Raw genomic sequence first — 14,322 nt, forward strand, 5'->3', positions numbered from 1 at the left:
ACAATGCTTGTAGAAAGACATAAGGCAGTCCTTAGGCTGTCCTCCAGCTACTGATAAATAAAATATTGTCATTCACAGACAACACAGTGCAGGTGCTATTCTTCTAGGCACTTTATGAGAGATCCAAACAAAGCTGCCTCCCACTTTAGCTTTCCAACACAGCAGTGGAATATGAAAATATATACGGGAATACAGAGACAGGAAAATAAGTTTTTCCTTGTGCTGTTTGAGAGCAGGGAAAACTCAAGAGCTTCGCTATACATTGTGTCTTTGCAATTCCATAGGAGTCAAACACTGACATTTAAATGATTTGTTCCATTAACACTGGATCTTTTCGCCAATCTGGAACGTGTTTTAATCGCAAACCCCCTTGAAATGGTTGCCTTTGTTGTATTTTCTTGTTGGCTCATCGTATCAACATCTGTTATGTTTATATAATATGAATTAAAACTCAGGAATGCTGTTTGTACTCGGCTACTTTTGTTGAGAGTGTAGCGTCCCGGGATTGGCAGTGTTTATGTAAATCAGTGTAGCTGACAGAGCCGTCATAAACAGAAGAGAAAATATAACAAACACATTGTTCGTGGAGGAAATGTTTGTTTTCAGAGCTGGCTCCGCTCTTACCAGATTGATGAAGCGTTGCTGATACTGAGGGTCCGTAGTGTAGTGACCCAACAACATGGTCATCCGTTGCTGATTAGGCAGTTTTTCAACTCTGATCTGCAATAGAAAAGATGCATCACTATTATTTTGTGCAGTGCAATGCAACCAGGTGCAATTTCTAGCAAGAAAACCTATTAGCACAGAAAAATTCACTGAAGTTCTTTACCCTATGTGACAAAGGTCCTGGGGGGGGGAGAGACATCTAAATTCAGCAGGTCAAGGTGATGGTTTCTGTACATGCTGTAGTGCAAGGTGAGAGCAGATAGAGCTTCCCTACCCTGGGAGGGTAGCCCTTCTAGGAGAAGGAAAACTCTGGTCTTAAACCTCTGCTGCCTTGTGGATCTTTGGGAGAAGAAAAGACTAAGGAGTAAACCCTACACAAATATGAAGTGGAGTCCTTAAGATGGAGGATAGCACCTTGTATGCCTCCTTCCAACAACTCCTGCAGCCAAACTGGTGCTAACTGTATTGCTCTTCTTTCCTTTAGACCACATCTTGTTGTATAGGCAACCCAGGACCTCCATGCACATTGGCCAGGCTTGAACCCTAGGGTAGTCGCTTTGGGGCTGCTAATGCAGTGGTTTGACTTTAAGAAGCATACTCCATTGTCTCTTGAGACAGACAGATGCTAACAAAAACAGGTAGTTCCAGCAGATTGAGATCTGGGAGAGGCAACTCATGCCGGATTGATTTATATTCCACTTTTCTGCAATGCCCCAACTCAGCATGGATTCACAACAGATACAGATACAACAATATATTCCATTACAGGTTTATTACAAAACTAGAAATTATCAAAATCACCAAAATCACAGAATAAACTATTTTAATAATCAATAATAATCAGCCCTACAAACTTCTATGTAATCATCTCCCTTGTAGAACTGGATTTTCTTAGAAATATTGCTTTAAGCACTACTATAGTGCTCCACTACAGTGGTAAAAGGTAAAGGTAAAGGTACCCCTGCCCGTACGGGCCAGTCTTGCCAGACTCTGGGGTTGTGCGCCCATCTCACTCAAGAGGCCGGGGGCCAGCGCTGCCCGAAGACACTTCCGGGTCACGTGGCCAGCATGACAAAGCTGCATCTGGCGAGCCAGCGCAGCACACGGAACGCCGTTTACCTTCCCGCCAGTAAGCGGTCCCTATTTATCTACTTGCACCCGGGGGTGCTTTCGAACTGCTAGGTTGGCAGGCGCTGGGACCGAGCAACGGGAGCGCACCCCGCCGCGGGGATTCGAACCGCCGACCTTTCGATCGGCAAGCCCTAGGCGCTGAGGCTTTTACCCACAGCGCCACCCGCGTCCCCACTACAGTGGTACCTCGCGCCCCCACTGCAGTGGTACCTCGGTTTGAGTACTTAATTCGTTCCGGAGGTCCATTCTTAACCTGTTCTTAACCTGAAGCACCACTTTAGCTAATGGGGCCTCCTGCGGCCGCCGCGCCACCAGAGCCCGATTTCTGTTCTTATCCTGAAGCAAAGTTCTTAACCTGAAGCACTATTTCTGGCTTAGTGGAGTGTGTAACCTGAAGCATATGTAACCTGAAGCGTATATAACCCGAGGTACCACTGTACTTTGAAATTGTTACATCTGAACACAGGAAAAAACAGTCACTCACATTCTTACCAGCCTTTTGCAGCAAAAAATTACACTCTGGGAATAGAATAACCAATAAAGCTAGGCTACTACAAGCAGGAAGCAGGGGAAGGGGGGCTTGTATAACATGTATGTAGTATTTACCAACCACTTCTTTCAAAACTAACAGTATGATTTCCAGGAGGGCCAGCGTCAGGTTTTGGCAGGCCCTTGGGCAAGATGCCCAGAGTGGGGTCCCTCTCTGCGTGGACCCATGTCCTTCACATTCCTGTATCTACAGCCCTTTCACCTGCCCTTTTCCATTAGGCCTAATTCATAGAGCCACTTAGCTTGAGAGGATAAGAGGACTGGAAAGTGCTGTTCCTTGCTCACTTACTTAAAAGGAACAAGTGAACAGACAGCAATAGGGAGGAGGAGAAACAGCAAAATCTGGGGGGCTCCAGAGAATATCAGTGGCTCCTTTGCTAGGGGGTAAGCCTCAGTAAATGCCCACCCTGGTCCTCATATCCAGAAGTGTTCCCTGTTCCGTGTGTGTGAGTGTGAGTGTGAGTGTGAGTGTGTGTGTGTGTGTGTGTGTGTGTGTAAGATACATAAAAGGGCATTTATTACCTTCTGATAGGAAAGAAGAGGTGCACAAGATTCACAGTCTTCTGTAGTCTCCTTTTCAAAGACGGCTTCATTTTCCAATAGCACACAGAGCTCAAGCCTAGTTTCATGAAGAATACATTCATCAGCAGACCAAAATAGCTATGAGACCAAGATTATTATTTTTTATCCAGAATTTTTCATCTATGTTGTTCCTCTGGGCATTAGCCTTCATGATGTCTCAATTCTGTACTCCCAGTAAACATTCAAATAAACATCAAACAGGGGATGAGCTCATACAACTATTAGCAACTAACAGAAGTGTTACACCATAGTCTTCCATACTGCCGGGCCAAAATTCACAGGTAAGAACCAAATCCCTATTATTTTGTGTTCTCTACTTCCTTAAAAGGAGAGGAAGTTCAAAAGTTGCACTACCACTAAGTTTAGTTTCCTTCGGGGCACTAGAGACTTACAGTTTCTTTGGAACATATGACAAACAAAGTCAGAGGGAGTTGGTTGGCCTACACTGAATGTGATAGGCTGGATTAGGTGGACTTTCAGTCTGATCTAGCTAAGTTCTTATGCTTACAGCATGTATGTATGGCAAACTGAACACCTCTATAGTTTTAAATTGGATGGTATATAACACAATAAATTCAGTTTGCCACACAAAAGCAATATCTTCGTTAGAATTAGTGGTTTTTTTAATGACAGCTGGTCATACCACCTACTGCTCATATGACCTACTGACACCCTACAGAACTTCCATTGGCTTAGGATTTGTTATTTGCTCTTCTTTTTCTATTGATTAAATGTGACCATTCAATTATAATTAGTTTTGTTATAAGTTCATATAGCAAAATAAATAGTTATGCTTGATAGAAGGAAGAAAAAGAAAGTTTGAGCAACCTTCTCTTAAAAATATTATCTGCATCTCTCACACAGCCTTCCTTTATCTATGGTATATAAATTATTATACATCCATCTTGCATCATGTTTTGTATTAAATCAAGATATTATGGTTTAAACAGCAGCTGTACTCGAAACCATATATATCTGCAACCTGATTCAATTTTCAAATAGCTGTTATTATGGATCTGTTTGAAAGAAATTGCCTCACAGAGAAACAGAATTGGTTTAACAGATATATCAAATGATACCTTGCAGAAGACTTGACATGCAATCTAAATACAAGCTGAGCAAGGTTGTATTCAGTTACTCTCTAGTTCATTCAAGTGGAGGTTTAATAGGTAATAGGCATTTTGTTAATGTAAACAGCAGGAGCCAATGTGAAATTATTATCTGGTTGTAAATGTGCAAAGAACGTTACGATATTTATCCTCATACAAATCCCACGAGATAGCCCATTACAATGCCAGTTTTACATTTGGAATCTTAGCCATTGGCCTCTTCCCATTTGGCCATCTGAAATCTCATTTATACCTACCATTCAATTCTGTTATGAGTTGACTTTTTCTAGACACTGTTAAATTTCATTAAAACTATGAGCCTGAAAAGAGTGACAGCTGTTTCATGTTCACACATTAGACAACGTTTTCAGTACAGACATACATGAGCCATTTAGAGACATTAGATCCAAGTAGAATGAACATATTCATGTTGGATGAATGGGTGTTACATTGCATCCCCTGACCTATGCATCTTTGTTTGACATGAACAGAGCCTGAAAAGAGCCTACACACACACCCCTTATACATATATGAGCTCACTTCTGACATTCAGAAAAATGTGTATCAGTTGTGGGTGGGGCTGGCTATTACAATATTGCTCCCCTCACATTGAGCAGTCTTTAAACCCAGATCAGGTGTCACTAAAAGGCTCCCATGAGGCTGACTGCTCTAACTTATCCCGGACACAAGTCAATACTTCTACCTAACTTGACTTTGTTTCTACACCAGTTGAGGTTCATGTAAAGAGCCCGTAGAGTACAGCTTGCTATGCAATCAAAGCCACTGTAAAAGGTATCATGTAAGTGGAGGTCAGTGTGGGACCAGCTACACCATTCAGGCTACATGCAAAGGAAGCTTCAGAGTTAGGGTGTTTCAAAGGCAGTTAATGGAAATATGGTGTGTGTTCAATATATCTATCAATTCCAACAGAAAGTCTTTGTGACACTGTACAAACTAACAAATCTATTATGGCATAAGCATTCACTGACTCATATCCAGGAAAGCTTATGCCACAATAAATGTGTTAGTCTTTAAGATGCCATGAAGACTTCATTGTTTTTGCTGCTGCAGACTCACTCAGTTACCCTTCTGGAAACTATCCATGCCACTTTGTTTTCCTCTTCAGGCAATAAAGGGTTTAGGAATTCCCCAAGCATGAACATGCTTTATCTGGTATTCTTAAATAATAGCTCTGAATTGAACTGTGCTCCATACACTGCTTCATAACATAAGAACAGCTTGCTGAATCAGGCCAATGGCCCATTTAGTCCAGCCTCCTGTTCTCACAGTGGCTACCCAATGCCTGTTAGATGACAGCAAACATGACCTGAGCACAGCAACACTGCCCACCTATGATTCTCAGCAACTGGTATTCAAAGGTCTATTGCCTCTGTTAGCAGAGGTAGAACATAGCAGTAGCCGTGATGTAACAAACCATTGTAGTTACGTATTGTATGTGTGCCTTAACAAAAGCTGCCCTACTTCAAACATTTTCACACCTAAACAGGGCCCCTTTGACCACTGTACAATGTTCATTGTTCAGGATACAGAGAGATGGCGTCTGGGTGCAAGAAAATGACACCTTCTCTGGAATTTGCTGCCTGAAATGTTAGTAAGGATGGCTGCTGGAAGCTTATAAAAAGCTGTGCTGTCAGGTGGATTACATACATATGGTGCCAATTTCTGTGCATCTGCTGTTCCAAAGAGAATTATTTCACCTACTTTATTGAAAGGCAATTGAAGATTAGATATCTGATCACCATAAAAAGCTATAAGAAACAAAAACAGCAAAAATGGTGTTTTGCCAAAAATGAAAATCACCCTGTTTTAGTTCCGACCTGGAGTTTGTTATTTTCCTAAAACAATCCCATACTAGCTGTGTTTTTTAGGAGTAAAACAAATGTCCCATTTAGCACAATGCAAAAGAAAAGGAACATTTGTTTGCCACCCGAGTCTAGCTGGTAAGTTTGATCATATTCCAAATTATTCAGCTTTGGCCTAAAATAAACCAGCAGGGAATCACATAGGAGCTAGGCTTTGAGAAATGAAAGAAAAATCCGGATAATGAAAAAGGCACATGGACACGCAATACGTCTATGCCGCAAGTACGATGAAGGAAAGTTTTGGAACACCACTAATGAAAAACAATCCAAGGCTATTAAACTTGCCACATTCAAGAGAAAAATGAGCACCCATTATTTCACTTGGACTTGCAGAAGTCATGCTTCAGAAGTATAACAAGATCATTCTTTGATGTTGCACATATCCTTCCTATCACATCATCAAGTCTCTAAAACAGCAGCCCAAGCATGTTTCTTGCACTATATTTTGGGCTTAACGGGAAGTTCTAGAGATCAGACGGTGAACTGGCAATTGTTACTCTGCTCTTTATTTATTTAGAAAGGAAGAAACCCCTTTAGGAAAGAACCTCTTTTCAAAGGTAGCCTGGCAAGGCCTTAGAGCATTTTTAATTTATGATATTAGCTATGAAACAGGCATCATAAAGATACACATTTAAGATTGCCCATTTGTACCCAAAGCTCCCACATTAGATACTATTCATTCTTGAGCAATATGCTAAAGCTATCAGAATGGGAAAGGTCTTGTACCCCACCCTTGTGCAAAAATTTCTTTCTCTGTGGATATAGAACATTCTACACATTAGGGAACTGGCAGACATATTTATTATTATTATTATTATTATTATTATTATTATTATTATCCCTGACAAAATAGTTACAAAATGCACTCAATGTAGATTAAGCAATTGTTGTGGGGCTACATTCTAATAATAGAAGAAGAAGAAGAAGAAGAAGAAGAAGAAGAAGAAGAAGAAGAAGAAGAAGAAGAAGTCCAAGTAATTATATTATCGGTAAGATAATCAAGACATCACATTTCATCCTGCATTTTACTGTCTACATTTGACTTTACAGAAATTTGTCTAAGAATATGAGGTATACAGTGGTACCTCTGGTTACGAACTTAATTCAGACGGGAGGTCTGTTCTTAAGCTGAAACCATTCTTATCCTGAGGCACGCTTTCGCTAATGGGGCCTCCAGTGCATGATTTCCATTCGCATCCTGGGGCAAAGTTTGCAACCAGGAGCAGCTACTTCCAGGTTAGCGGAGCTCGTAATCAGAAGAGTTCATAACCAGAGGTACCACTGTACATCCAATGAAGAACGAAATTGAAGGGAGTCAGGCAGATCTTCTTGTGCAGAAGGTTCCACAAGCAGAAAAGTGTTATTTGTATGTACATACAGGCTGTTGCACAATTATTTCACAAGTCGACTTGTTGTGATGGATTCTTCTGTTGCCCAACATTTATAAATGGACCTCTGTTAGTACAAGAGACATTGCACCCATAGACTGAAAGCACCGAATACAATCCTGTGAGTGGCAAAATTATACAACTTGATTATAAATATCTTTCAAAGAACAGTAACTGACTCTGTGCAGCTACAACTTATTCAACCAGAATATGCTACAAAGTCAATTGATGTGTTTAGTCTAATTCAGGGATGGCCAACTCCCAAGAGACTGTGATCTACTCACAGAGTTAAAAACTGGCAGTGACCACCCACTTTTGGGGGGTTCAGGTCAAAGCTGTTGAGCTTCTTTTAGGGAGGAGGAAAGCCGCATTTTTTGGGGGGGTACTGGAAAAAAATGCTTAGATTTTTTTAGGGGAGCCAAAATTGTTGAACTTCTTTGGGTGACGCAGTGGTTTGAACCACTGAGCTTCTTGGGCTTGCCGATCAGAAGGCTAGCGGTTCGAATCCCCGTGACAGGGTGAGCTCCCGTTGCTCCATCCCAGCTCCTGCCAACCTAGCAGTTCGAAAGCACACCAAAAATGTAAGTAGATAAATAGGTACCGCTCCGGTGGGAAGGTAAACAGCGTTTCCATGCGCTGCTCTGGTTTCGCCAGAAGCAGCTTGCTCATGCTGGCCACATGACCTGGAAAAACTGTCTGCGGACAAACGCCAGCTCCCTCGACCTGTAAAGCAAGATGAGCGCCGCAATCCCAGAGTTGTCTGCGACTGGACTTAACTGTCAGGGGTCCTTTACCTTTTTTAGTGATCTACCAGTGATCTACCACAGATGTCCAGTGATCTACCGGTAGATCACAATCTACCTGTTGGAAGTGCCTGGTCTTATTCAATGAGGTTTACATTTGACAGAGTAGAGAAAGACAATGAGGCAGCCTTCAAACAATGCAACAGCTGCATTAAGTTTTTCCTGCTCCCGAGCATCATCCTCCACAACTCTCAAGGCCCCAGACCCTCTAATAAGGGGAGAATTCTCAGCCAAAGATACTCCCTTTTCTTCAGTACTCTATAGCTGCTGCTGGAGCTACATTATTTAGCACTGCACCCAAGGAAGAATAGAAACATGTAGAACTATTATATGGGGGGGAGCAAAGTTATCTTTATTTTTATTCATCTGATGGCATTCTACTCCAGCCTTCCTCCTTTTTGGAGCACAGGGTGGAGTCATATAATAAATCATTCCATTGGGCACAAAACAAAAACACAAAATTACCCTGTTATAAAGAAAATGCAACATTCTTGCATTCATTTATATTTTTTTCAAAAAACACATCAACAGTGATCCTTCCTCTGGGTGGAGTACAAATTAGAAAGGGTCAAACAAGTCCAAGATTATGACAATGTGGTTAAATGGTAGTCAACAAAAAACATAAAAGGCAGAAAGAAATATTTTTACAACTAAGCAACTGGTGTAAACTGGGGTGAAGGAAAACATAAACTCTGACAAAGCCAGTGTAAATTGATAGTAAAACAAGTGAAGAAGGAATCCAAAGAACCAATAACTGAAGAAATGAAATAAAATATAAAAATGCATTTAAATACATCCAAAGCAAAACCTAGCCAGGAGGTATCAGTGAAATTGCTAGATGATAAAGGTAGTAAGTTTTGTCAAATACACAAATTATTTTGCTCTTTCAAAGTACACTTTCAACCTTTCCATGTCACTTTTGTTCTTGCTGGGTGATCAGAAATAGAAATGTTTAAGAGGATTTTAATTGCTGTGCCTGGTTCTGAGACTGAACAAAATTCCCTGAAGAGGTTCTTGCATCTCTTTTTCCAAGATGTGGTATTGTAAAAAAAAAAAAAAATGTTTATAATGAACCTAGCTAACTTTCAATTGCAGATGACTCCATCACATACTTGCACTATAGGACAAATATATGATCAGTCTTTCCATACATATTAACATTCCCATCATGACCATATTTGAATCTAGCTGTTAACATCATATACTTACCTCAAAGCCACCCACAGGCTGTAGTTTGGCTACATATGTTTTTCATTTGCCTTTCAGAATTATAATTCACACACTACATCACTCCAGCTCATTCTGAAAGAGCTTTGTACACCTGCACAGCTATCTGTGCAACAAAGCAAACCCTTAACTTTTTAAACAATGTGAAATGATGGCGTTCTTCGGCACAGACATTTTACACTATGCTCCAGACAGCTGCCTTAGAGTGATCTAGAAAAAAACTGCACAAAGAAAAAATAACTATATAGAAATTATTCATGTATAGACTAAGAGATTATTTGCATTTAGATACAGTGGTACCTCGGGTTACGTACGCTTCATGTTACATACGCTTCAGGTTACAGACTCCGCTAACCCAGAAATAGTACCTCGGGTTAAGAACTTTGCTTCAGGATGAGAACAGAAATCGTGCTCAGGTGGCGCAGCAGCAGTGGGAGGTCCCATTAGCTAAAGTGGTGCTTCAGGTTAAGAACAGTTCCAGGTTAAGAACGGACCTCCAGAACGAATTAAGTATGTAACCAGAGGTACCCCTGTACTGCTATTTAAATTATAATATTATAACTTCCCAACATTATCATCTTTGTAGACTGCATATGTTCATGTTTAGCGAGGTCAGATTACAATATAGGGTTGGAAGCTACACATCGTGTATCACGTCAGACATTTTCCCATTCCCATTTGCTCTGTTTCAAATTCCCTATTGTGCCTTACTACATTTTTAGCAGCAGCGATTTATGGAAGAATGTCAACGCTACTGTGTTCAGTTATTTACTGCAGTTTTAACAGCACTGTGATAAAGGGCAGCATGTGACTTAGTGATACTCGGAGTATACCCACTGAAATTAATGGGTTTAAGTTAGTCATTATTTTAATGGGTCTTCTCTGACTATGACATAATCCATAACAATCCAGAGTTCTTATTTAAGAAATACAGAGTGTCTCATGTTGTTTATTCCAGTCTCACAAAATTTATCCCATGGCTCTTATTCATTTGGTTTAATCCTAGACTTATCAGGAGAGGTGATACTTCTGAGGACTGGGTTTCTCAAAGAAGGAGCTAGGAGATGGTGGGAAACAACCAGACAACAACAACAAAGCAAAAAATGATAGTCAGCTAAAAATGCTGTGCTGTCCTTGGTGCTAAAGGTACATGGTCTAAAAGACAAACAGAAGCCTATTCAAATATCTGGTAGACATGGATGCCAAACAAGAACACACAGGTTAGACCCATTCCCTGTATACCAACAAACACACCGGCCACATTCCTGATGCTGCAGGTTCAGTGACATTCTATGGAGATGAGAATCCTGGGCAGTCGGTATTCCCACCCTTATGGACTAGCCCTACATCTGTACCCATACTGGCTCCCTACCAAATATGCAGCAGAACTGAGTCATGGCTGGAACATGGCCTCCAAGGGTAAGGACTACCCTACATGTTCTGACCTACACACACACACACTTCATGCGTTTATTCAGGCACCAAACACCTAAGTATGGGAAGATAAACTTAAATGTGCTCTGAATAAATCACAAATGGAACAAAATATTCAGTTAAAAAAGTACCCCACTTACTGCATTAAGCACTCTTCCTAGAGAGCAACTCTTTTTTATTGTGCTAATCTTGGAAAAATGTAGCCTCTTAGAAAGTTTATTTCTCAGAGTTTTCTTTCAAAGCCGCAAAGAAGAAAGATTTGAAAACTGCAAATCTTTTGAGCAGGATGATCATCTATTTGTTTGTTTTTTATCTGAATATTTTTATTTTTATTTGTACTTTGATCAGATTTTCAGGAGGGAACCTTTTGCATATAAGCACTAAGGCCATTTCACCATATTTAGTTGATCAGTCGTATGAGTTTTCATTAATCACTTAAATTTGCATATGAATGGGGGGAAATAGTTCTGAAGGTGGAGGAGGAACTGGATAGTGACCCTCAACTGGTCTATAGAAGATACTGTTCCTGTAACTATTGCTTATACACCTGACTTGGCTAAATCTGCATTCCTGTCACTTAAGTGGCTTTCTACATGATCAATAAAAGTAAGCCCTTAGTCTTTGCATGATAAACCCTTTCAATGAGAACAGCATAATATTCTGTCAGTATGTGTAAAGGATAGGAACAGCCTTCTTGTGAAAAAGAAAGAATTATTCTATTTTAAACATAGATTAAATCGCACTCCTTGCTCCTCTAAAAACAGTAATAGATATATGCTCTAGCATAGTGGAAGGTAAATGTTTGAAAAATATGTTTTTGTACACACACATGCACTCAACAAAACCATGGGCTATATGCCAGAGAAACAGAGGAGGCAAATCCTGATTGTGATTTGTTTCAAAAATCTACATACCGTGGTTAAAAGAGCACTCCTACACTAGAATTGTGCTGCAGGGGACGGCATACTTTCCAAAGTATTTCAATAGATATAAAGTATTCTAGATGCCTGTGACATTCAAGTAAAATTAAATTATACACAGAAATGACAATAGCAATTAATGTTTTAACTGAGCATATTGTGCTTTTGCTACTCAGAAGCTGAAATAGTCCAGTGGAGAAGCTGAGGGAGAATATGAAATCTGATTAGAACAAATGAGAAACTAATACACATTTTTTTGTGCAATACACTTATAATGAAGGAAGGCCTTGAAAGCAATTATGACATTGGGTTGTATCCAATGCTAGCCCTACACAGAGTAGGCCCACTGTAGTTAATGAGCATGACTAGCTTAGGTTCATGGATTTGAATGGATGTACTCCAAAGAATTGGATAAAACCCACTGAAATTTTCCCTGTTGAATCGCCAAAATAGGTCAATGTATCATCTCATTGTATTCTCTTTCTTAAGCAGCACGTACTCAAAACATATGGTTACACTGATGAAACACACGTGTCCCCAAACAAATGTTGGCTTAGCAAGTTTTTTATTTCGTTTGCCAACCAGAGGAAAAAGTATACCTAATAAACATATAATAAGACAGACGTAGTCTTTTGGATCAATTATTTATCTCTAAAAGGATATTACTGCATAATGCAGCTTTAAGTTTTCAACTTTGTCATATTTTCTAAACTATGATCTCTTCGATTTACTTTCAGTTATGTGACACTGCACTTTACTGGAGTGAAAGCATGCATTAGCTAAACAATGCAGTTTGGAGTTAGTGTTCCCATGCATCATCATGAAAGTGTTTGTCTCGTCAGTGGTGTCATTATTGTTACTGAGTACATCTGCTCTGCCATTGCTTTCTAACACAAGAGCCATTTCTTACCAGAGAAACTAATTCAAGACTATGGATGTTTTCGAACAATCTTCCAGATTATAGATTTGATGAATTTTAACAAGTAACTGGCTCAAGAGCTCCCCCTTCCTCACCACTCCTCTCACACGCAGGGCTTAATTGATGAGTTCCTGTTTTAAGCAAACCATAGTCTGCTATCACAGCAAAACTAAGGAAGGATTATAGCTCAGTAGCAGAAGCATCTGCATTGTAAGTAGGTCTCAAGATAGTGTTGCCATATTTCAAAAAGTGAAACAAAAGTTAGTGAGCTTTTTGGCAAAGTTGTTGAGCTTTTTGGGCAAAATAGCAAAAAACAAAGAGAGAGAGAGATGATGTTTTGGAGCTTTTTTTAAAAAAGTAAAATCACACCTCAAACAGCACTCTGACGTGGGTTGCCATATGTCCAGATTTTCCTGACATTTTCCCAATTTCTGCCCAGACACTGCTTCCAGCAACAGTATTCAGGGTATGTCCAGAAAATTCCAGATGTATGGCAACCCAATCTCAGATGCAATCCCTGGTAGAAATGCCCCCTGCCTGGAATCCTGGAGAGCAGCTATCAGTCAGTGTAGACAATACTGCGCTAGATGGACCAAAGTTCTGATTCAGTATAAGGTGGCATTCTTATGTTCGTAACCAACAAGCTATGGGTTTGAGCAATCTCACTATGCAAATTAATATTAAATGTACTTACTATTCTTTTTGAATAGTGTCAAGAAAACTAAGAGGATTCATTGACTTTTTCCTTACAGAGATGTTTTGCTACTACCTGTGTGGGTACTACCAGCACTTCACACTTTCACTTCTAAGTATGCAGTATGAGAATTCATAGGAGTTCCGGGATAGCTGCTAGAGAACCATTCACACATTAGTATAATTCTAATGTGGAGTGTGGCAATATTTTGAAGTCATCTAATTACAGTGCCTTATTTCCTGGGGCACCAGAAACAAGCCTCCGTTTGCAAAAATAGCTGAGCTTCAAATAACTCTGTTGTCAGAATGAATCCTGAGAAATTGAATCCACCAGTTTGGAAAGGCAGGAATGAATGGATGAATAAATGAATGAATGAATGAATGAATGAATGAATGAATGAATGAACGAACTCACAGACTGCTAGCTAGTGACAATTCATTGCCTAAGGTCATATTTTTTAGCAGCAGAGGAAATGCTTAGGATGAATTCCTTCAATTTTTTTAAAAAATGCATGAGCAACCAATACAGGGCACAAACTATGCTGGCTTATTAATGTCAGACTTTCAAAAAATGAGCAAAACATATCTGCCACCCAAGTGAACTGGCAGAGTTTCTCTCCCCACTTTTATGTTGGCTTACTGTCAGTTTCAGGTTGAATACGTTTCTGGCAATGCCCACTCTTTTGCAAAACAGTTTAGCCTGAAGACTACCAGTTTCCAACAACCACTGAAATTTCAGTAAGCTCCGAGGATGGGAGGAGAAGGAGCTGCTTCAGTGATGAAATTACACAGAAACGCAGGTAAACTGCCAGAAGTTTCACTTATTTGCTAAACTGGCAATACAAGTTTTTCACTAGTTTATCTTTACAGGCAAAGTGTTGGACATTTGTTTCTGGTTAATCACCTTTTTCTGTTCTGCTAAATACAGGTAAATCGAAAATATTTCCTTTTGTTGAAAGGCAGACAAGACAAACAAGCAACAACAGATTTACTGCATTGTTCAGAACAGAAAAAAGAG

General features: G+C 40.0%; 1 protein-coding gene across 1 annotated transcript in view; it reads right to left on the bottom strand.

Annotated features, from left to right (window-relative positions):
• Nucleotides 1-14,322, bottom strand: part of LOC114600630 (chloride channel protein C-like) — a 66,864-nt gene that overhangs the window by 2,772 nt on the left and 49,770 nt on the right. The window contains exons 14-15 of the mRNA XM_028737015.2: nucleotides 2,869-2,965; nucleotides 625-720 (exon numbers count right to left, since the gene is read on the bottom strand). Of these exons, the coding sequence (XP_028592848.2) occupies nucleotides 625-720; nucleotides 2,869-2,965 (193 nt within the window). The remainder of the gene's footprint in view (nucleotides 1-624; nucleotides 721-2,868; nucleotides 2,966-14,322) is intronic.

This window comes from Podarcis muralis, chromosome 8 (assembly GCF_964188315.1).
Source record: "Podarcis muralis chromosome 8, rPodMur119.hap1.1, whole genome shotgun sequence".
NCBI classification, from domain to species: domain Eukaryota; kingdom Metazoa; phylum Chordata; class Lepidosauria; order Squamata; family Lacertidae; genus Podarcis; species Podarcis muralis.